Source organism: Pipra filicauda, unplaced genomic scaffold, assembly GCF_003945595.2.
Source record: "Pipra filicauda isolate LSUMZ 115617 unplaced genomic scaffold, ASM394559v2 scaffold83_size3615187_pilon, whole genome shotgun sequence".
In the NCBI taxonomy this organism is placed as follows: Eukaryota; Metazoa; Chordata; class Aves; order Passeriformes; family Pipridae; genus Pipra; species Pipra filicauda.
In genome coordinates, this window is record NW_024105020.1 from 2,986,717 (window position 1) to 3,009,379 (window position 22,663).

Here is a 22,663-nt window from a genome sequence, read left to right on the forward strand (position 1 = left end):
CATCCCACAGTTCTTTGACTCTCACAAGCACCTTAGCTCTTTGAGTTTAGCTGGAACAGGCAGTGAAGAAGAAGAACAGGTAACTTCTGCCAATGTATTAAGGGACAAGCAATTACCCACAGTAGTTTTTTAAAGGAATTTAAGACATAAATATTATTTTGTTGCCTGTCTGCTGCAAAAACCAACTTCTTATGTATGTAATTGCATATCTGTCTGTTTACTGTGCTTTTTTAATGCCTGTCCATCTAAGATAAAAGCTATGATCATTTATCAACATAATTCTGATGCCACGTAATCTCCTGTTGATAATAATTAGGGTGTCTAGAATAGCTCATATCCTTTAGCAAACTTTACAGATATGATTTAATCTCTGAGCCACAGACACTGGAACAGTATCCCCCTTTTTTAAAGATGGGAAATTACAGTAAAGGCTGCATGAGTTACATGCATAGGGTAAGGGAGAAAGCTTATTGAAGAGATGTGAACCAACTCTTGGTCATCTGAAATCTGCCCAGACCATGCTTTAAGCACAGAATTACCTTGCACTAATACAGAAAGTGTTTGCCTGATGTTAGTGGCTGACATTACTGCTTAGGAGTCTGAAGCTCAGCCTTCAGCAGGATTCTGGCTGTGAATTTTGCTGCAGTGATGTTTTCAGGGCTTGAGTATAGGCGAATGGATGACTTTCTTCAATCAGCAGCCAGCTGTTCTGGCTGATTAAAGGGCTGTTTTGAAAAGCTCTGAAGAGTCCCTTTTAGCTGTCCACAGCTGGAGTCATGGTGGAAACAACACAGGGGGTAGAGGGAAGAGCGTTTTCTAGAAACAGGAGGAGGGGTGAAGGGGAATTGCAGAAAGGAAATAGAGAAGCTAGTCCTGAGCTGACCATTTCTTGGTAATTATGCAAAATGCATTTCAAGGCCAGCTGCAGCAGGGCTCAGCAAAGATTTCTGGCCATACATTTTAGATTCCACATCAATCTGTTTAAAAAAACCTGTTTATATGCAGTGAAATTTTAATATTTTTCAAAGAAAATCAACAAAACTCATGAAGAAGGTATTTCTTGAAAACTGATTTGGGCTCACTGTAATTTTGTACAGTCCAGATGCATGTTTGTTAAAGGAGGATTTACGTCTCCCTGTTGTTCCATTAACATCACTTTCTGACTCACTCGCTGACTCCTGAGGCATGGTAGTGACTACACAGTTGCTTAGCTTTTTCCATATGCCCCATCATTTAGCTCAGAGCTCTCTTCATCCCAGTCCAGTTGCAGAGTGCAGCCAGAATGTAGCTCCATCTGAAGGCTTTCCTCCCAAACCACAGGAGCGGCATTTCGGAGAGACTAGCCCTCCTTCTAAAAGTCAGAGGAGACTAGTTTCCAGGGCCGAGGAATTTTGCACAATGCAGCCCTGAGGTTTTGGACAGCAGTGACACCTTGCTGTATCTTCAAAGGTTTCCTGAATCAAAGAAAGGAAAAAGGAATCGTGAGTGTCCTGTCTAGGCTTTGGGGTTGGGGCTTCCTCATGGCCTCCCACCTTGTACCACCCACCACGACCAGCTGACAGATGGACAACTGAGCCATGTGCACATGAGATTTGGAGAAAGGGGTCTGCCAGCTGTTTCCTTCTTCAGCAGGCTTTGCCAGAGCCAGACTTTGTGGGACAGCAACTTCTGCAGCCGGCTCAGAGCTGGCATTCACTCAATTTAATTTAAGTAAGAAACCAGATTTCGGATTTTCCAGCATAATGGCCAACACTGAGCACTGCCAATGAGAAGACATGCAAAGTTCTCAAGGAAAAGCAGGAGCCAGAAGAAAGGCAGGCAAATAATGACGTGCCTTAAAAGAGAACATGTGCTGCATCTTTATCATGAAGCTGAAATGTCAATGTATTCACTGTTAGGTGCTAACGTATAATGCAGCCACGTATCGTTTGTTGTACATTAGTCATGTTTGAGTACTAGACTGCAGATACTGTAGAGTGAAAATTAATGAGAGCATCCATTATTCAGAATGGCTGTGCTACTTTTTTTTCTTAAATAGAAAGTATGACCAGAAGCTGTGGATCCAGCCTCTGCTAAAATCAATGGGAGTTTTCCCCTGGCCATTGAGGAATCTGTAGCAGGCCCTCACTACACTACAGAGTGTCTTTTGGCTACAGTGCATAGTGCAGAATTCTACTTGCAGGAAACGCTGATGCTTTTTCTCTCCCGAAATAAAACAAACACTAACCTACTCTCCCCATCTCCAATCCAGCCCCCTTAGTAAAATACCACTTCCAGAGAAATAAGTAAGAAGAAAAGAAGAAGAATGCATGACAAAGCAGGAAAGCTCCTTGAATGAAATGAATTAGAATTTTAAGCCTACAAAGGAAGTGCTATCACAGTTGTCAGAGATCATGTTAATGCTGTGACAGATAATTTGGAAATAACATTTTGCCTATTTGCAAAACTGAATCTGAGAGAAAAGAGGAACTCTTTTCAGAGTAATTTTTCATAAATTTTCTGGTCTCATTTTTGCATCATCCCTGGGACTAGGGTAGTTTTTGATGGAGCTCAAAGGTAAGCTGGATTCCAGCTTCATGAAAGTACTACACCTCTTTCAGCACTCAGGAGCTGTTTCTGGATGAGTTATTTGCCTCAAGTAGGAATTGTCCATCACTTCCTTCCCCAGAGTAGTCTACAAATGAAATTTTACATTTCAGATAAACTGCCTAGTTATTTTGCAGATATATATACATGAGGTTCCCAAATCTTCGTTCGCGAAGCCTAGCCATGGTACATGAGGTGAAAACACAAACTGACTTAAGTGTCAGTGCCACTAATGTTCGATTCTTTTGTCTTTAGGAGGGTGTTGTAGAGTTTGAAGGGACATGATGACATACAGGAAGCTAAAGTTGCTCAGCACAGCACAACTGTGGGTAGGAGCCTAGACAGAGATGCTGGAGGACAGACCCAGAAAGGAAAATGGCCCTTTAGGTTCTGTAACAGAGTACTCTTCATAAATCTGTCTTCTAAAACATGCTGGCCATGTATTTGTGTGCTTTAAATCTTTCAGTTAAATGTGACTTGCTCCTTCCCACTGGATAGTACATCATGGTATTCAAACAGCTAAAAATGCAGAATTGCTAACAGTACATCACGTGCAACATTAGGAAATGCAAACTATTTTAAAGAGAATCAAAAAGAAAAAGAGGCACAGTTAAAATACTAATAAACATGGCCATGTATTTGTAGAATTGTTATTTTCATGTCTTTGTTTCTTTGCTTGATTCTCTGTTTGGGGATTTTTTTTTTTCAGGTTACACTGCATCCTTTTAGAGCTCATGCTACAGATGGTCAGCTGTTCACTAGGCATGGAAGTGGATCTCTGCAGACATCTGACAGTACCGTCTCACCTACAGCCAATTTTGACACTCCACCTGAACTTTCCACTGTCTTGGATAATTCTGCTGCTAAACATAAGCTTTTAATAAAACCCCGGAATCAGAGATCCAGTAAAATGAGAAGATTTTCTCAGGTACTTGTGAAAATAATCAGTGTCACCTTTGACACAAACCCAGAAAGTTCTTACTGGACTTTGTATTTCAAACTCTGATATGATAAAATCATATGGTGGCATGGATGTTTCATTGGGTTTTAATAGCTGTTATCTAATGAGGCTGCATATCGGGAGTAGACATTAGGAACAGATTAACTATTATGAGTTTACCCATTAACTCTTGATGCAGCACTTTGTGTAACAATTTCTTCTTAAATTTACTGTGCAATACAGTTTAGTATCCTATTTGTGGTGCAGAAGCTGGTCTGACCTATTAATTGGAACCAAATTCTGTACATAAAGACTGTCCTAAATTCAGACATCTCCCCACCCCAAAACTTGTAAGTCCTTTACGTGCATTATAGAGAATTAAAATAAGTTTTCACAGGAAAAAAAACAAAGCAACCAACCAACCAAACAAAAAAAACCCAAACAAAACAAAACCAAACAAAAACCAAAGCACAATGGAAAGCAAAATGTATACTATTAAAAATACATTAAAAACTGTATAGTATTAAAAAAATTGTTTTTTAAACTATGCTTTTAAACACCATTTATCTTATTCTTTGTCATATCTTATGAAGGGCATAGCTTAGTTTTTATTCTTTCGCTCTTCCCTTTTATCACTGAAGTTTGCAGCTCTTATTACAGTATTTGCTCTATTGCTCATTGGGCTTTCCACGTTTTAAAAACAGTAAAACCATTAATTTAGCTTGCTTATTACCAGAAATATTATTCCCTCTGTCTCAAAATATGACTTGGCTGATATTCTGTATTTCCCAAAATCTGTGAGTGGCCTTTCAGCTCAGTAAAGCATTGCTGTGAGCAACAGAATGATAAGGCCCATTATTTAGAAAAGCATGTAAAGCAATAATTCACTGGTCAAACCTCCTCTTCCATTCTAACAGTTACTAAAATACAATTGCTTTGTCCAGACTGCCTATAAACTGCCAGATGACCGAGCCCTCCTGGTTTTCCATGGAGAGCGTTCACATGTTTTGATAATACAATTTTTAATATTTTCTTGCCCAACTCTATCTGTGCACCTTGCTTCTGGTTAACTGATGTCTTCTGCTTTTATGCTCCTATGTATATGGACTGTGAATGCAGGTGGCATTTCAACTCTTTTTGCAATTACATTTACAAAAAAAGAAGTTGGAAGAACCCTAAAATATCTTCAAAGTGCAGGTTTTGTGTTCTTAGAATTAGGGCCTACATCCAAAGTATATATTTACCCAACAAACTACAGTGAACCAGTGAGCTAATACAGGCACCATATGAAAAGGCATATTCAGCAGCTTAATACTGTGCTTTCAAATAATCCAGCATATTCAGCCAGTCCTCACCTGAAATTTAATCACAAGACCTCACAGGTAACTACACATGAATTTATAAACTTTTCTCAAATAGTATAACTCTTGAAAAAAAAAGCAGACTTTTACACAAAGGAAGCAAGGTTGTAATGCCGTATGGCAGTGGGATTAGACACAAGATTGCCATTTGGGGCAGATACTCAGCTGGCATGGATGGGTTTGTTAGGCTTTTGCTCTTCCCTCTTCAGAGTCATGCTTTAGAAGGAATGGGTTGTTTTATTTTTAATGCTAGTATGGAGTAGCAAAATACAAAGGGATTTTCAAGTGCTACTTTTTGCCTAAGAGCAACACAACACAGGCAGTATGCTCTAGGGAATCAATTGCTAAGGACAGTCCAATGGGCATTGTTTTGATGAACTTCCCATCTACAAAGGCATGAAAGCACTAGTTGTGCAGAAGGAAGCGTCAGTCATTGCTTTTATATTGGTTAAATGCATTATTCCAGGATGTGCTTAAGTAAAAAAGCATACAGTCTGTAGGTTAAGGAAACTGCAAGCTCAGCGTCAGAGGCAAGTATTGCCTTCCTCTCTAAGATCTCGATTGTAAATGTAATGATGAATAAGAAAAAAAGTGAAGCTGTACATGGTGATGGGGCTTTCTGAATTTCTTTCTTGCAGAGGACCCAGTCTGAATCTCTGACTGATTTGAGCTGTACCCCAGAAGAAGAAGAAGAGGATGATGCTGTATTCAAACCCAGCAATCAAGAACTGCCATGGACTGCAGCCGCAACACAGGATGCTGTTTCCTGGCCAAAGCCCAGAGTGCCTGAGGACCTCCCCCCTGCTTTGAGACCAGTGATGACTCAGCCTGCTTCTGAGCCTGCTGCTGTACAGGGAGCCCTGCTTCCGGATAATAAGCCACAGGACTGCCAACGAGTGCTGGAAACAACATGTGAAGAGTCTGAGTCCTCACTGCTGATAGAAGACAAAGAGCCCGCAACTTCTTCCTACTCCAGTCCAGACAGAGAAGTAAAAAAGCAAGAAGATTCCTCAGAAACACTGGTTCTCTTGTCTGGGGATGTGAGTGATATGTCAATCAATATTTTAAATCAAGAAAATAAGGAGCATCCTACTGTGTTTCCAGTAAATAAAATACCATCCGAAGAAAATATTCCAATTAGTAAGAATAGTGTTGTATTATTGGGAAGGTCAAACGAAAATATACAGAAGGATGATCAGGTACCTGTGGAAATGTCCTGTAGTGAAGAGGCAAAGAAAGAGTTTACTCTATTGTCAGAGTCCAGCAAGGAGTTTTTTGTGGGTTCTTCCCAACCCACAGACTCGTTCCATGTTTCACATCCTGCTTCCTCAGTGTGGATGGGATCATCTACTTCCTGCTCTCTAGAGAAAATAAAGACTGCACAAGAGGCAGCTGCTTCTGGTAAGAACAGTCAGTCACTGGTCCACAAAGAGGAACTACTGGGGAACAAAGCTGAAAAAGTAGTCAGTGAACTCAATGCCTTCAGAAAGTTTTCTGTGTCCTCTGCACGAGAGAGACCAAGAACCAGAAGCCTACACTTCCCAGAAAGATCAGAGCTGGAAAGCCCATTAAATACTGGATTCTCCCTGTCCAAAGAAAAGGTCTCCTCAAGAAATGAGAAGTGGAAAGAAGACTTCCAGAAGGGATCAGAGCTGGACGAGGAAAAAAGTAGCAACAAAAAGCAGACCTCGCTGGCAGAGTCTGACTCTGAGAACACAGAACCTACAGAAATTTTGGCTGGTTATGTTTCTCTGGCTGTTGATGCAGTGCTGATGCCAAGCAATTCTTCGGTGGTATCCCAGAATCAGCCAAGCTGTAAAGATAAAAGTCCTTTTCAAGTGAAACTTAGATCCACCTCACTGTCCTTGAAATATAGAGACAACTCATCACCAGAATCAAAAGAGATTAAAAGATACAGTGCAGAATTTAATTTAGAAAATGAGGGATTGACTTCCTTTCTAAAAGGTGATAAGGCAGAGATCAAAAAACCAGCCAATACAAATATTGGTGATTCTTTAAATGAAAAGATCAAACCCAAAGCAAAGTCCTCTGAACAACTTAGCAGCAAACCTCCACTGCCTAAAAAGCCAGCATTGCAAAACATAACCATCCCAAACACTACTGCAAACAAGGAGAAGCAGGACAAACCTCTGCATTCTCCCGAATCCAGAAGTGAAGACAAAGACTTGGAGAAACAGTCAAATTCTGGTAAAGTGCCTGGTAAGACTCCCAGAATTTTCTAAAATTACCTTCACTTGCAAAGAGTGACCTTATCCTGAGAGTGAGAGGCAGCACTGTTGTGTCAGTCACGACACTAATGAGCACCAGCTGATGGCTCTGCCTTCAGTGGTGTTACTCCATGATTCTCCCTTGCTGAAAAGATTATCAGAAAGACAGCAGGCGAGAAACAGCAGACAGAATAAGATGGTTTTGCCTCTGATTTTTGCATTTCAGGGCATTGTTTAAGGGATGTTCAAAGTGACACTCAAAAAATAAAGTGCATTAGCAAGTACTGGGAAACGGAAATACCAGACCACTAACTGTCCCCATTTAGAGCTGCTGCATGGCAGTTCAAAAGCCAGGAGCACATATTACGTGTAGTGCCCTGTGTGGGATGAGTGACTCAGACCTCTAGACCTTCTTTTCACCATAGCATTGAGACAGAAATGCAATGAGGCCCATCTTTGCCTTCCATGATCAACACACCATTTACTTATTGCCTCCTGCGAGCTTTGCTTATTCATTTATCCACCTTTATCATTAGTCATTGCTTGTTTAAAACAAAAATTAACAACCCTGCAGCTTCCTGGAGTTTAAAGCCAGGAGAGACCATAAGTTTGTGTCTGCTGCAGATTTTTAAATTTCACCCTGTCGTCTCTATTATATAATTGGGTTAGCATTTTAAAAAAAATCAGTCCTCTGGAGACTGATATGCTGTGGGCTGCAGGCAGGGAACAGAAGACTGGAAGTGGCACTAGTGTCTGAGGTCTTTGCAATGACAGTAAAAAAGTTCAGTGAAGCACACTCAAGCAATTCTAGCAGGAGACCTCTGCTCTTCATTTCAGAGAACAGCCAAGAGAGGAAAAAATAAATCCTTAGGTCTTCTGATATATGGGAGAAAATTATTCCCTGCCCTGGACGTGTCTGGTCATGGGTTTGATGTTAAGAATGTGAGGAGAAGATGCTGGACAAGCAAATGACAAGGTTTCTCTGTGCCATTGCAGAGCTCCCCTGCTCTGGTTGCTCTTCTCTGTTTGGGGTCAGTCTCTGAGCTTTGGAGTGGGGAAGCACCAAGCAGCAGAAGACCTCAGGGCACAAGAGGCCACTTGTCCTATAGGGTGACAGAAGTCTCTTCCTGGCCTCAGAGACTGCTGCTGCCCTGAGTGGCATCTGATTCCAGCTGTCATCTGCCTCAGCATCACAGATATTTTTGCAAGACTCTGGCCATGTTTACAGATTCCTGCTCTCCCGGCAGTCATAAAGGAGGGGATTCGTTGGCATCCACAGCTGTAAGAGGTCCCTACAGCCATTTAGCCAGAGCCTCCCCACATCCTGCAGGCAAGAGATACACATATATATGTGTGTGTAATACATATATAATCTCACTGCTCCCTTTAAAAGCATTTTCCCCTCTCTGCTGCCCTGACTAGTAGATTATTTGCAGTGATGCCCACATCTCTCATGGATTGAGATTTTGGGGACGGTCGTACTGGGAACAAATGAGGAGGAGACCTAGCACAGGTTGGTCTGGCAGGGGATTGAGAAAAGCAGTGGGAGCACCAGTGCTCCTGCACAGAGCCCTTTATCTGTTCCCTCTTGCTGAGTCCCAGGGTGCCTCCAGATGGAGTGGGGCAGGAGACAATTAGTGCTGAGGGAAGGGAGAAGGGAAAGAAATGAAGCTGGGGAGACATATCTCCTCCAGGCTTCTCCTGTGGCTCCTCAGCCCTAGGGTGAAGGAGACTCCTGCTCCCAGGCTCAGGACTGCCCTCTGCAAAATAGGATCTGTGGGCAAGAGTCATGCCCCAGACTCCCTGATAGGGATGCATGCACCTGGAATCTGAAACAGGGTTAAGAAGCCCTGTTTTGAACATGTACTGAGAGTATTACACCAAATCTATATGGCCTGGGGTTGTTTAACATGATGGTTCAGATTGGTCTGTGATGGTAACTAGTTTTTTTCCTTATATACTGCCCCACTGATCTTATTGTATCAACTGAAGCAGAGCTGCTACAGGTTTCCTCCTATCTCCAGTTTTGAGTTGCTTGGTAATAGGTTCTGATGTAAGGGCATGCCAGGACTCAGAGTTTAATTCTAAATACAAAGCAGTTTGCTCCAAACTGACCCGAGGTCCTTCCTATCCCATGGCAGAACTTTCTCTTTAGACATCTGACCAAGCACTACCTTCTACCCACCCAGCCCTCTCCTAGTCCTTGAGTTCATCAGCCCTTTCACAGAGCTGTGGTCACCATCAGGAGACACTTTATGCTGTCAAGGAGTTTCTTTCCACATTGTGTTAGGAATTCCCTGTGCTGAACAAGAAGACAAGCTGTGAAATGGTGATGTAAGGGGGTGCAGTTCCCTTCTCATGTATGCTCATCTCGAAAAAGTTTGCTGTGTGATGGGGTCAGCAGGAGCAATTTGGTTCATTCAGTTCAAATTTTAGCTTTTCAGCATTCCTGGTACCAAAGACAATAGGAAGGCTGATGGAATGCTGGCTTACCACTGCAGGTGAAAGCAACACTCCTGCTCCACAGAGTTTTCTGAGGAAATAGTTGGGGATTGTTTGGCCTCTGTTGGGCTGCAAGGTGGCTCTTTAATGGGTGTGTGAATATTCTGTGATTAGTCACCCCAGGAGGAGTAATTTTTAAGTTTCTAGAGCTAAAGGCACGAGTCCTTGCAAGATTTAAAAGGTTAAATTGTGTTGTTTGTAGTTGACAGACTTTGCTATAAATCCTGTAAAGGGCAGAAACAATTACCATATGCTAACAGGTTATTACAAGAGCAAAACCATAAGCAATACCTATGTGAATGTGCATATTAGGATATATAAAAATCAGCCACTGAGGAGCTGTAGTGGGAGACATGCTCTAAACAGAGAAAAGGAGGACGAAGGACATCAGGGAAGGACAATGGATGTAACAGTGAATGAAATTGGTGGGCATTGTCTGGTAAATAGAGGCTCTGAAATTACAAGAAAAATATTTCTGTCTACATCAAAAAGACATTGCTTTAATGCTGTCCTGGCTACAGCTAAAAACAAAGCTGTCTTTTTCTTTTCCTTTCTTTTTTTTTCTTTTTTCCAAAAGAATTTGCTTTCTCAGTTGTGTCAGGCTGTTTTGCAACATGGCTGTATTCCAGCCATGAGATGCACTTTGATGCAAACAGTAGTTTCTTGTGTAAAAAGGACTCTCCTGGCATCTGTGGTATAGATCCAATCAAAAGTCAAATACCTCACAGAGCAGCTTAGAGAAGAAGGAAGTGACAGAAATACTTAGCCAAATCTTTTAGAATAGCTTTGAAATTAAGGAATCAGGTCTGTATACTGAAACGAATGCATGTAGTGCTTTAATAAACAAAGGGAAATATGTAGGCCAGGATATACTACATGCTATATGCATTTGTAAAGCCCTTCTTAAAATAACTGGTGTTTTATAAATGAGCAAAGATAAAACAGTGTGGAATTAAATATGCATGCATAAGCAGTGTTATAAAACAATGATACTTGCATACAGAGGGTGTTATCTCCCTGTGTAAAGTTGTTTGGATTAGTTTTGAGCATGTTTGCTTTTAAAACACTCAGGGAATCACAAGCTAGCTTTGCTTGCTTTTAATAGTTTGACTTTCAAAAGGCTCTAATATTCTGCCTCTGACCTTTCCCCTGCACAGATATACAGCAAGACTAACCACTCTTTGCAGTACTTGCAGATATAGAATGTTCTTTTCCAGGTATGAGATTTAAATGTTATAAAGAGCCTCTGCTATATTATCTTTGTGTACAGAGGCTTTTAGATTTAAAGAAAATGGATACATATCTGAGGCCATCTCTAAAAAAGACAATCTCAGGGTAATGTTTGAATATGTCTTTGCTGTGGTTATCCATGTAAGCAACACACACACAGATACATTTGAATACAGAGTATCTGTCTGTCAGTAGACAGGAATAGGTATGTATTTCTCTTTCACGTTCTCTGTGTGTGTGTATAAACTGATGCACAATAACAAGTCAATCACAGATCTCCTTTTGCACATAAAGATTAACGTTTTATCTTCATCTTGTTCACACAACCAATCTGATACATATTACATGATAATATCCAACTATCAATGAGAAGTGCACACATTCATTTCCACAATATTTAAGCAAAAGAAATTTTGTAAGACCAGAACTTTAGTCTGAGAAAAAAAAAAGTAAGTTGTTTCAGTAAGATGCTGAGGGAAACAGATGCCTGTATTAAATGGGGTTGCAGCAGGGGAATTTCCCCCTTTAGGAGACTACTGAGGCAGCCAGCCCTGCTGCTGTCAGACCAGTGGAGGGGAGCTCGGGGGATTCTGATGTGCAGGAGGGAACTGAAGTGGTGAAGAATGCAGACAGAGCAGCTGGTTTTGTGACTGTTCATGTGTGTTTGGTGGCCGTGAGAAAGATGTGAAGGGAAGGCTTCAGCAGCCTCTGGGCACGGTTTCCAGTGGCAGCAGAAGACCTCAGTAGTATACACTAATTTCTGGTTTTAATATTTGGTGACATTATGCACAGAGTGGCTTGACAAGTTCTGACCTGGTATCTTTCCGTCGGTAACTTAACCCAAGGGGAGGAAGGGGCTTTTCTCTTTCAAAATAGCCTGAGGCCAAGCCAGCTCCAAGGAAACCAGGGAAAGATGCAATCATGAGGTTAAAACGGTGAGTGAATGAGAGAAAAATTGCTGCCAGCTATGTCCTTTATTAGCTTATGAAGTTATTAAGTAACAAGTTGAATAGCACATTGTTTAAAGTAACATGTTGTAATAAAAACTGAAGAATATGATTCAGATTGTAGTTTTACTCAGAAAATCTCGCAAGTGTAACGCAGACGCAGGAGGCTCGGCCCTGCTTTGCCAGAGGAGAAGTGAAACACTGTGGTCTGTTGAACTTGCACAGCTTCCGAGAGAGGATGCCACTGCTTGCATTTTGTACTGTATTATCTCCCTAAAAGTGGCATTGATCAGCTGGGTGCTTCTGTGCTTGTTGCTGAGCATGTGACATGCAGCAGAAACAGGAATTAAAATTGTCCCTTTGAGTACTTTTGGTTCCACTCTGGCTACACAATTCCTTAAACACTGTGCTTTGCCACGTGCTGAACCATAAAAGCACAGGGGCTATCCCATGACTGGATGAGATAAGACTAAAAGAGCTTGTTCAAGGTGATCAGGCTGTTATGAATGGAGGAGGATGTGCAAGCAGCAGTTCTCTTGAGAACAGTCATTTCCTGAGAAAGCTTTTTGTCTCTTGGTGTGTCTTAGGGTACCAAGAGCTTCATACGACAGTCTCAGGTCACCTTAAACTGCCAACTCGTGCTATCAACTGCCATGCTATCTCCTGGATTGCTTCACCACCTTTCATCCTTCTGGCTGGAACAATGGTGCATGTATACTGCCAAGAAACCTTATCTAGTTGGAGGTGGGAGGATGTAAAGCACCTCTGGGCAATGGGAAAGATAATAAATAGTGAATATGCCTCTTCTACCACTTACAGTAATTCTGGCTGACAGATGAGGTAGCAAATCCTGCGTGGGTTGCATGTGATGATTTTTTGCTGAAGATAAGGCATTTCCTCTGCTTTGCCTGCCTTTCTGGCTTTCTGCAGTAAAGAATCTCACAAGAACAAGGGCAGAACCTAATTGCTCAAAGATACAAGAAAGCCTTTCCCAGAAGCAGATCAGCTCTTGATCCTCTATAGGTGATACTACTCTGCTGTCCTAAGTCAGGCCCATAGAGATACATATAAAATCTTTTAGATTATGTTAAAGAGCTTTTGTTCCCTTTTGTCACGGGGGCATTCTGATACCATCTCTTATGGGATGATACTTGCCCCTAATTTGGCTGCTTTCTGATTGGCATGACTAGGATGTCTGGCGTCTTATCAGAGAGATTTGTCTAAAGACTGAAGGTGCTTGATGCCTTCGTTAGAGTATCTGCCTTATGAAAAACATTGTTGTAATATCAGCCTCCAGACATATCGCTGCAGGACTAGGAACCCTGTTGTGCCAGGCAGTGCACATTGAAATAACAGCAAGATGAATCCTAAATTCATGAGGATGACAGAGAAATGGAAGCACAGGTAGCAATAAGACCATTACATGTAGAACAGTAAATAGAACCTGGACATAGCAGTCATTTTGTCAGTATTGATTGTGTGGTAGAAGCAGAGGAGGAAGAATGTTGATGTTTACAGAAAGCTCCTGTGGTGTGACAGAGAAAATGGGACAAAACACAAAGGGGGATTTGGAGTAACAATGACTAAGTTGTACATCACTAGCAGCATCAAGGGAGAAACCAGGTTCCCAGTATCATTGAAAAGTTGATGAGTGGATTGAAAAGGGCCTGCAGGGTAAAGATGTTGGAGTTTTTGAGGACCAAGACATTACAAATGGTGAAGGAAGGTGAAAAGATGGTCAAATAGTTTGTGTGTGGTGGTGTGTACAGCCAGAGAGCTCTTCTCAGCTCCGAGGAATGCTAGACATCACCTTCAGTAGTGGCACTGACCTGCATACCGTGTAGTGCTTTGGGAACTGATGAAGCTTAGCACCTGGTTTTCCTGGTCCTGCCCAAATTGCTCACCACCTTAAAAGGTGCAGGTGAGTTTAAGGGCAGGGCCTGCAAGCAAAGGAGGGAATGTGATGGCAGATGCATTAACAGATATCACATCAATTCAACTCTGTGGGTGAACTTATGAAGAAGTTTGTCCTAGGATACTCAGAGAAGATGGGCTAGCAGTCCTTGAGCTGCTAGTGGTTATCTTGGAGAACTGTGGAAGTTAAGGGTCACTGACTGATGCGTACAAGAAGCCATTTCAAGAAACCATGAAGTGGCATAGGCCTTCCACTTCAGCTGATGCTAACGCCATTTCATCTCAAGTGTCAGTTTTGAGCAGTGTATTTGCAGAAGATTTGAACCAAATTAGGACAATTCCTATAAAAGCAAGAGCGATCTAGAGAATATTTTTAATCAAAATAGTTAAAAAAATAGGGAAAACATTGTGTTAGTCTTCAAATGTATAACAGGCTGCCGCAAGGAGTCTGTGAGTAATCTGCTCATGTCCATAGTGTGTAGGAGAAGTAGTTAAGGATTTAAATTGCAACAAGGAAGATTTAACTTACTGTATAGGCAAAAAAAAAAATAGTAGAAAAAAAAAGAGCCATGCTAAAGGATAGGTTGCCTAGGGAGACTGAGACCTGTCCTGTCTTTGCAGAGTTAGACAGATAAATATTTGTGAGGAAACAGTTTATGTGTTATTGATCTTTCAGCTGATCTTGCCTTGCAGCTGAAGGATAGACTACACGACATCTTGAGATCTCTCCCAGCCTCATTCTCTACTATCCTGTAAAATGAGACAAAAATGAAGCAAGGAGAGCCATTGAAAGGCAGAAAAAGCTGGCAATGGGAAAAAGATTATGGGAGGAGCAGCTGTTGTCATGTAAAGAGTTAGGTGGGATGCAGAGAATTGGAGTAACATGCTGTGCAAAAGGGAGGGATGTTCAGGGGCCCTGCTTTATCTGTGCTGTATTTGAACATCTGGATTTTCTGGCTTGTTTCTTCCAGAGGTTTCATGAGGTGAAAGTGAAGGGAAATGCAGGCATCAGCTGGCAAAATATCTTACTTTGGTGTTAAAGCAAAACGTGGGGTTTTTTCTCTCCTTAGCTGACATATGCTTTACAAAGTTTTCTTGTTCAAATAACTGGTCTGTCTCTGGTGAGATATAACAATGACTTGAGAAAATACCTGAGCAAACTAAGTTTGTGAGTTTTCATTATGTGCCTGAATTTGCAGACTCCAGCTCTTGGGAAAGATTCCTCTCTTCCATCTCCCATGCCTTCATGATGCATTTCAAATGTGCCTTCAGAGACATTTGCCTGCTTTCCTGATTGGGGCCACGTTGCTCCAAACTAGAACATTACCCTTCAGAAACGTGCCTGACAGTTCCACAGGGTCCTGTGGCTGGGAGGCCCAGCTCTATGCCAGCAGAGAAGCTGAGCCCTAAGGGGCTCTGGGGCAGTAATCCTTTCTGGCTGGGTCTGCCTCTTCCTGTGTCCCTGAACAGGATGCTGACTACATAAACTTTTCCAAGGGGCAGGACCACGTGTGATTTGAGGATGAGAAGCTTAACTTCTGCTCTGAAATAGCCTTTTGTACATGTTGGTAACATCAGTGACCAGAAATGGTTGGGAAAGGTTAAATCAATCTTTCTGGCTCTAAGGTTGTTAGTACTGTTCTTGTTCCTCTTTTAAACTATACAGAAGCTCCACAGTAGTTGGAAAATTCAATTTTGGGTGCAGTGTGAGCCAATGAAAAAGTGGAGAACCTCGGGGATGGAGCAAACAGAGCTACTGAGACTCTTCTCCTGATCCAGTTCAGTGAATAGACAGGATTTCCCTTCCCAGAATATTTGAATAGAGGGTATTTCACTTCCCCATACCCCTGGATACTGCATATCCCTGGGTGGCAGTTGCGAGGACAGCAAGGTACCACTTTAGAACCTCTGCTCTAGAAAGTGCTTTTTTTTCTCATCTCACTGAAGTCTCAGTTCTGGTAGAGCACCATGGAAGTGACTGGGACCAGTGAAAAGCAGGTCAGTGTCAGCAGGGATAAGTCAAAGTAAACCTCACGTCCAAAGACAAGGAAATCACATCATGGTTTTAGTGGTATTTCTCTGTGGTCAGATGCCACAGACTGCTGTGCACAGTCACCCACGGCACCTGCAGACACCATGGTGCTCTTAAAGGGGTGGAAGGAAGGCAGGAACCAGAGTAAGACATCAGCTGCTGCTGCACAGGCATCAGAATCACAGAATATGGTGAGTTGTAAGGGACCCACAAGGATCATCAAGTCCAACCCTTAGCCCTGCACAGGACCATCCCCAAGAGTCACACCATGTGCCTGAGAGTATCATCCAAACACTTCTTGAACTCTGTCAGGCTTGGTGCTGTGACCACTTCCCTGGGGAGCCTGTTCCAGTGCCCAACCCCCCTCTGGCTGAAGAACCTTTTCCTAAAATCCAATCTAAACCTCCCCTGACACAATTTCAGGCCATTCCCTTGGGTCCAGTCACTGGTCATCACAGAGAAGAGATCAGTGCCTGCCCCTTCCTCTTCCCCTCAGAGAAAGTTGTAGACTGCGATGAGGTCTTCCCTCAGTCTCCTCTTCTCCAGAAGAGCAGGAGCTGAGGGCAGCCGCAGTGGGGAAGAAGTTGCCTTTGCAACACCACAGTCCACATGTGTCCAGCTTTGAATCAGCATCTGCTAGTCTCTAAGAGGTTATGGAAGAGGGAAGAGAAGGAGAGACCTTGGGAAATGGGTAGATTAGTGAAGTTTGATTCATGTTTCAGCATCTCCCTCACATGAGGGCAGTGACACTGCGTTTCCAGCTGAGCAAAGATGCAAAGTGCTTTTCACCAGTAGAATGATAACTTAAACAAGCAAGCACAGGAAAAGTGCTCTCTGGAGACCAAACTAAACAGAATTCCTGTTTATCTAGGCTGTTTTCACGTCCTTGGCCCAATCAGAGTATTGAGCAAGTGTGAGTTGAAGCTGATTACAACTCTTTTTCCTATAACCATGTACATAAATAATTTGTCAACAGAGAAAAGTGTGCCTTCCCCTGTGGCTACTGGAGACTCTGGAAGAGATCCTGACACTCCAGCAGAGCCAGCCTGGATTTCCATTGCAAGGCAAAAGCAGAGGGGCATGCAGCAGGAGAAGGACAGAGAAAAGCTTGTGGCTCCGGATATTAAGACAGATACAGAGAAAAAGAATAAAGAAAAGGAACAAACAGAGGTACTTATAGTAAAAATTTGTGATGCTTTTGTATCACCTTCCTATAGTATTCTTTGAATCTACTGCTATATTAGCAGTCATGCCGTAATGATTACAGATACTCAATGAGTATAACCATAAGTAACAGTGCTCTCAGAAATATGTTAGAGATTCAGAGTTCTCTGATTTTTCAGATATGTAATTGTGTATTTCCAGGAAATCCTGGAACTATGTGAAGTGTGTAAAATTTCTTGGCATACCTACCAGATCTGACATGTGTATTGGATGCTAAAATATTGCAAATGAGGTGCTAAACTGTAGTCTCTGATCCTTCTCAAAGCAGAGGAAATATGTTCTCTTTAACTATCCTTCTAAGCACAGCATTTCATTGAACCTCCTCCTATACCTCCTGACTGATTTAACACTGAATGAAGAGCTCGTTCCCAGAAGCTCCTAGGTAACAATTTTTAGAGCCTTGAGAATTGAAATAGGATAAAAATAACTTTTGTATTTGTAGAGAGTACCAAGATATAAATTCTGGTTCCCTGTATATGGATAATTCAGAAGCACATGTGGTGCCATGGAATATGGGCTGACACTGCTTTTTCAAAGATCCCATGCAAAAGAGGGTGATACCTGTAGGAAGCGATCTTCCCAGATGACAGAGCTGTGCCAGCAGAAGTGCTCGGCATGAATCCAGAACACTAATAAGGCTTGCCTAGTGCTGGACTATCTCACGGAGCAACAGCATGCAAGTGCTGCCTGTTTTGCACCCTGCACAAGAAGAACCCTGCACTGATACAGGAACATGTGTGTCCTATACCAGTATAGCATTCCCAGTGCAAATGGCCTACTTTCTTGCTTCACATGGTACTGTTAGAAACCCAAGCAGCTGTCTCATATCCCAGAATAAGAGAAGATTTCTAGATGATGAAAAATAGCAGTGGTTAGATTAACAAGAAATAATACCTAATAAGATGTCTAGGCAAGTTTATGAACTGCAGTAATGCCTAACATGATCACAGCACTTAGATAACAAGGGCTTAAATGAACCCAAAATACAGTTTCTATGTCAGAACTAGAAACTCTAGATTTTATCTGGCAATGATTTCTAAATTCATGCTGTGCATTTTATTTCTCTATAGCAGCTAACAGAGAAACATGCCAAGATTCTCCTGACTGCAGCATATGAGGCTTGGTGCCACTGTGCTACTCCCACTTTCTCTTTCTCCCACATGGCACCAGGCACTATCATTTCAGGATAGTTTTTGATACTGGCAAGAAAATCTATGGGCGGATGTGTTTGATTTCTTTTTTGTGAAAAATCCATTTACCATCAACTGTCCCAAAATACAGTGCCCTTACCCACAAAATCTGAGAGGTGGAAGGGAAACATGAGAGAACGAGAGTGTTTCCAAATCCTATATATGCTAGCAGAGATGTGTAAAGGACTTGAAATACATTTTGCATTGAAGACTATAATTACTTACTCATAGATACCATTATGAATAAGAGATACAGATGGATAGTTTTAATTTGTAAAGTTGAGTATCATGGACGTTAATGTGAAACCACTGGAATGTTCTGAACAGGTATCAGCCCAAGGGAGAGGACTGGGACCGATGTGTGTTGAAATGTGGCCGGGACCACATCCACTCCATTAGCTTGTGTTCTTCCAAACTGGACTCATTCTCCCTGCATTACTTAGATTTTATCCCTCTCTGTGCCTAGGGGTCAGCGAAGCAACAACGGAGCAAAACATCCTACTTGGCAGCTAAAAGCGCTTCTGAGGAGCAGAGGAAAGACACAAAGTCTGAAGTGAAGGAGCCTCTGCTGAGAACCAATTCACTTTCACATTATGTCCCTGGTAGGAAACAAAATGCTTAAAATGTCGGCTGTTATCTCACAACCTTGTCAGAAAAGTGTGCTTGAGTGTGCTGCAAAAGGAGTAGGAGCTAGATCCTAATCTCCTCCTCAGCCCCACATCAGCCAGATGAAAACTCAGAGAGTTTTCTCAGCTCTAACATCTGGGGTTTTATTGGGTGGCATATTCTTTTGACCAGTTTGATTACAAACAAAAGAGTAACAAGGAGTAGCCAAAACTCGAGTAAGGTGAATTGAGAATGCTAGGCCATTTTACTGGATGAGGACCCAAAGGCACCATCCCACTGCAAAATGTAAGCAAAAATATTTTCAATAGCATTCAATTTTAATGTGACTTCCTCAGCGAGCTGAAATGATGTGATAACAAACTGTCTGACCATTAGTCCTCCCACAATAACTTTGTACATCTCTTTGGTAAATTAAAATTTGAAAGAAGGCAGAAAGGTATAAAATTCCTGTGAGTTGGATGCTGGGTAAAGAAGGAATTTGCAAGTGAATGCTTTTGCTAATGAAAAGACTCTCTGTTCTTTGGCCTGGGCGTTAACACAGGGCCCAGCGAGGAATCCAGGTCATCATGTTGTGTTTTGGTAAATTTAGGGATCAAAAGATATTAGTGATAAGAAAAACACTGTATTACTTAGAGTACAAAATGGTAATTTCCTCAATAACTTATTGCAGAAGAAGCTTCCATGTGAAATGTAAAGATATTCTACCATAGGGCAATGCATGGAAAGTATTTAGTAAAAGAGCTCGGGTGTTTAGCTGCACAGCAAGCAAGTGTAAAATGCCCATGTGTTTTATTCACAGTAGCTCCATCACCTGCACTGGCGGATAAGGAGGAAATAGGCCACTTGAAGAAAGCTAGTAATGCTGCTCCAGATGAGCCATCGTGGATGGAACTGGCCAAAAAGAAATCTCAAGCTTGGAGTGATATGCCGCAGATTATAAAATAGAATGATGCAAACAAATAGCATCTTTCATAATTAAGTCAACTACTTAACTGAACTTCTGCATACCAGCTAATCACAGTGAAGAATCTCTTGATACGGAAGAAGGATTTTATTATACAGCTGTGGAGAAAGAGTGCAATAGGTGCAGTCAAAAAGTTTACCTTCAACTTTTTAGCAATCAGGATTGCAATGGCAATGGATTACTTCGGTTATGCTAAGGACGTACTTATACTTTGGAAAATAAAACTTTTGCCTTACGTATTTCCTGCATTTTCTGCTTTTAATTATGTTTGCATCAAAACAGGATCTTTGTTAAACTTTGCTGAACTTCTGTTGTTGCGGGAAAATTCCATTTCTTATGGGTTTCTCTGTTTACATTTACAAATTGTGCACTAACAGCCCGATTCTGTGGATGTGTTTCACTGGAATCGCCTGACACTTCCTACCAAAGCTGTTAGGCCCATGGTGGTATTCCCGAATAGCTGCTAGCGAGTGCTCCATTAAAACGTGTTGCCCGAGCGGTGTGTTTGCCTGGCTGAGCCGATGGTGCAGTTTCTGGGGTTGGGTTACATTTCAGGAGGCACAAATACCCACATTTATGCGTGACCACGAATAAAAATTCCTCGTCTCCTTCTCTGAGCAACCTTGGTTGCACAATGTTTGCAAGCAAGTGAGCAGTAAGGAAACTGAACTGCAGTTGGAAGCTCAGCAGTGCATTCACAGTTGCTTTCCTACATGAATTTATCTGGTTGTAACTGGCTTTCCTTTTTGTGAAAGCTTTGTAATCAGTTAGGAGGATGGTATTAGTAGTAATGGACAATATGAATTTAATTAAGAACTGAAAATCCTTGAACTAAAGTCCAAACTGAAATGCTTGGAAAAACTGTGAATTTCATCATAGTGTCAGCTTCACATAACATCCCCTACATAATCTTAATTCTTCTCAATAAAAATCAGTAACATACAGATAGAACGTCTGTACTTGACTACCTTTATCTAACATTCTCATGCTCATTGACCTGAATCTCCCCCACCAGTTTGGGACTCCCACTCATGAAGTCTCCTAGGCTCTTCACTTCCACTTGTTTAACAAGATTGACAATATAAATCATTTGTTGCTGATTGACCAAAGTCACTCTGAACATATTTTAAGACCTCCCTGTGAGTTAAAGAAGCAAAGGACAAACCCTGTCATGCCCCACTGCTAAGGCAAGCATTTCATGGGTGAATACTCCTGTATTAGCACTGTACTCCCTGGCTTTATTTATGTTTGTATCAGTAATTTTGTTCTTCTTGTCACATTAATGTTCTTTTTGGAAAAATGTGGGCAGACTTTAGGAAATATAGGATTTGCAATTTCAAAACCTTGTCTTCTCCTCAGAGATGGGGAGGAAAACCCAAGCCTCTCGGTAATGACAACAACATTTTGTAATGAATAAAGAAACAGAGAGTTGAGCATGTGAATATCCAACACACTGCTAAAGGTTTTCAGTCAGGTTGTCGTTCATCGTTGAAAATACCAGAAGGGAAAACAAATTTTCTGTTTGTCAAGGCCTTTGGACACAGACAGTCAGCCTGCATCACTGCCGAAATCCGCCTGCACGGCTGCTGGAGGCCTGATGGGGCATCTGCACAGACCTGCTCCAGCCCATCACAGCAGCTGTCAGTGGTCCCCACCCAAATAGGTTTCTGCCAGCTGTCCCAGGGTTTTCTCCTTCCTGCAGATCACAGAAAGCAGTGTGGGATACCCACTGAAATCAGAAGCCGCAAGACAGCTCTCTGTTAAACAGATCCACACCAGAAATAGTAATTTAATTACAAATAGGAAGTTAATTACAGGACGTGCAACCTTGGGCTCAACTATCTGAAGTTTGGTTCTGCAAAAACTTCCACACTGCTCCCCCACGAGCAAGCATCCTTTATTTCAAGTGACTTTTGGGGTTTTTTTGTGGTATTCAAATCATACTCTAGGACCTACAGTGGAAAAAGGCACATTTTTCAGATACAATAAAAACCGTCTTTAACCCCCTGTCCTTCCAAAACACCCTTTCTGTAATAAATAACTAATTAGCATAAAGTGTAATTTTAAGATATGGTGTTACCTTTTGTAGCAATCTTGAAAAAACCCAAATAGTTTCTGTATTAAAGGAATATACTATATTAAAAAAGACCAAATTTGTATTCTCTAGTTATTGTCACCCCATGAAAAGAGCACATTGTTTCCAGGAAATGTAGTTAAAGGTACGGTCTGTCTCCTTACAATTCCCTCCCTGTTTAAAACAATTAAAACTGTGTTGAATCACAACTGAATTCCTGGAGCATGATCTGTGCAGTGTATGGGGAAGAGTACAAATCTCTTGGAGTATCTCCTATTTTCATAGACAGATGCTCAGGAATAATGTAGGTGAAAGGCAGAGGTATCGTGGTAAGCCCTGCACTATCTCAAGGGGAACAAGTCTCGTGTCCAACTCCCTTGCAGACATGTCAAGGAGAGGAGGTGAATGGACGACCAGCTCTTCATGGAGCACAGCCCTGTGCCACACCTGCCCTACACCTCCTGTGCCATTTGGGATCTAGATTTGGGAGCATGCTGAGGCAGGAACCATCGGCTGGACAATTTTGCCATTGACTGTGATGAGGTCCAGGTATTGCTGCCTTAGGGTTTCTGGTGGTTCGACTCACTTCCATGTTTTCAGTGCCAAGTGGGTGAGAATGACTGCTGTGAACGGTGACAGCCAGCATTGTGGATTCCTACAAGCCCATGACCATCATCTGACCTCCAGGGGAACGGACTGCAGCTGCTCAGGCCTACCGGAAACAAACTCAGGATCTTGCCATAATTACGGACCAGTTCAAGTGTCTCAAAATGTGCTTCAGAGGAGCAGTAACATGATGTGCTTCTTTTCACACAATGCAGAGTTACAGTGGAACAGATTGCCA

The 22,663-nt window shown here is 42.0% G+C and overlaps 1 protein-coding gene across 5 annotated transcripts in view; it reads left to right on the plus strand.

Annotated features, from left to right (window-relative positions):
• Positions 1 to 22,028, plus strand: part of CRACDL (CRACD like) — a 65,984-nt gene extending 43,956 nt beyond the window's left edge. For 3 of the 5 annotated variants that reach the window (XM_027718149.2, XM_027718150.2, XM_027718148.2), the window contains exons 7-12: positions 11 to 79; positions 3,296 to 3,514; positions 5,526 to 7,107; positions 16,717 to 16,910; positions 18,621 to 18,756; positions 19,581 to 22,028. In XM_027718149.2, coding sequence (XP_027573950.2) covers positions 11 to 79; positions 3,296 to 3,514; positions 5,526 to 7,107; positions 16,717 to 16,910; positions 18,621 to 18,756; positions 19,581 to 19,726 — 2,346 coding nt within the window. In that variant the 3' untranslated portion in view covers positions 19,727 to 22,028. The remainder of the gene's footprint in view (positions 1 to 10; positions 80 to 3,295; positions 3,515 to 5,525; positions 7,108 to 16,716; positions 16,911 to 18,620; positions 18,757 to 19,580) is intronic. The other 2 variants (XM_027718154.2, XM_027718155.2) reach the window with 2 other exon arrangements.
• The last annotated feature ends 635 nt before the right edge of the window (positions 22,029 to 22,663 follow it).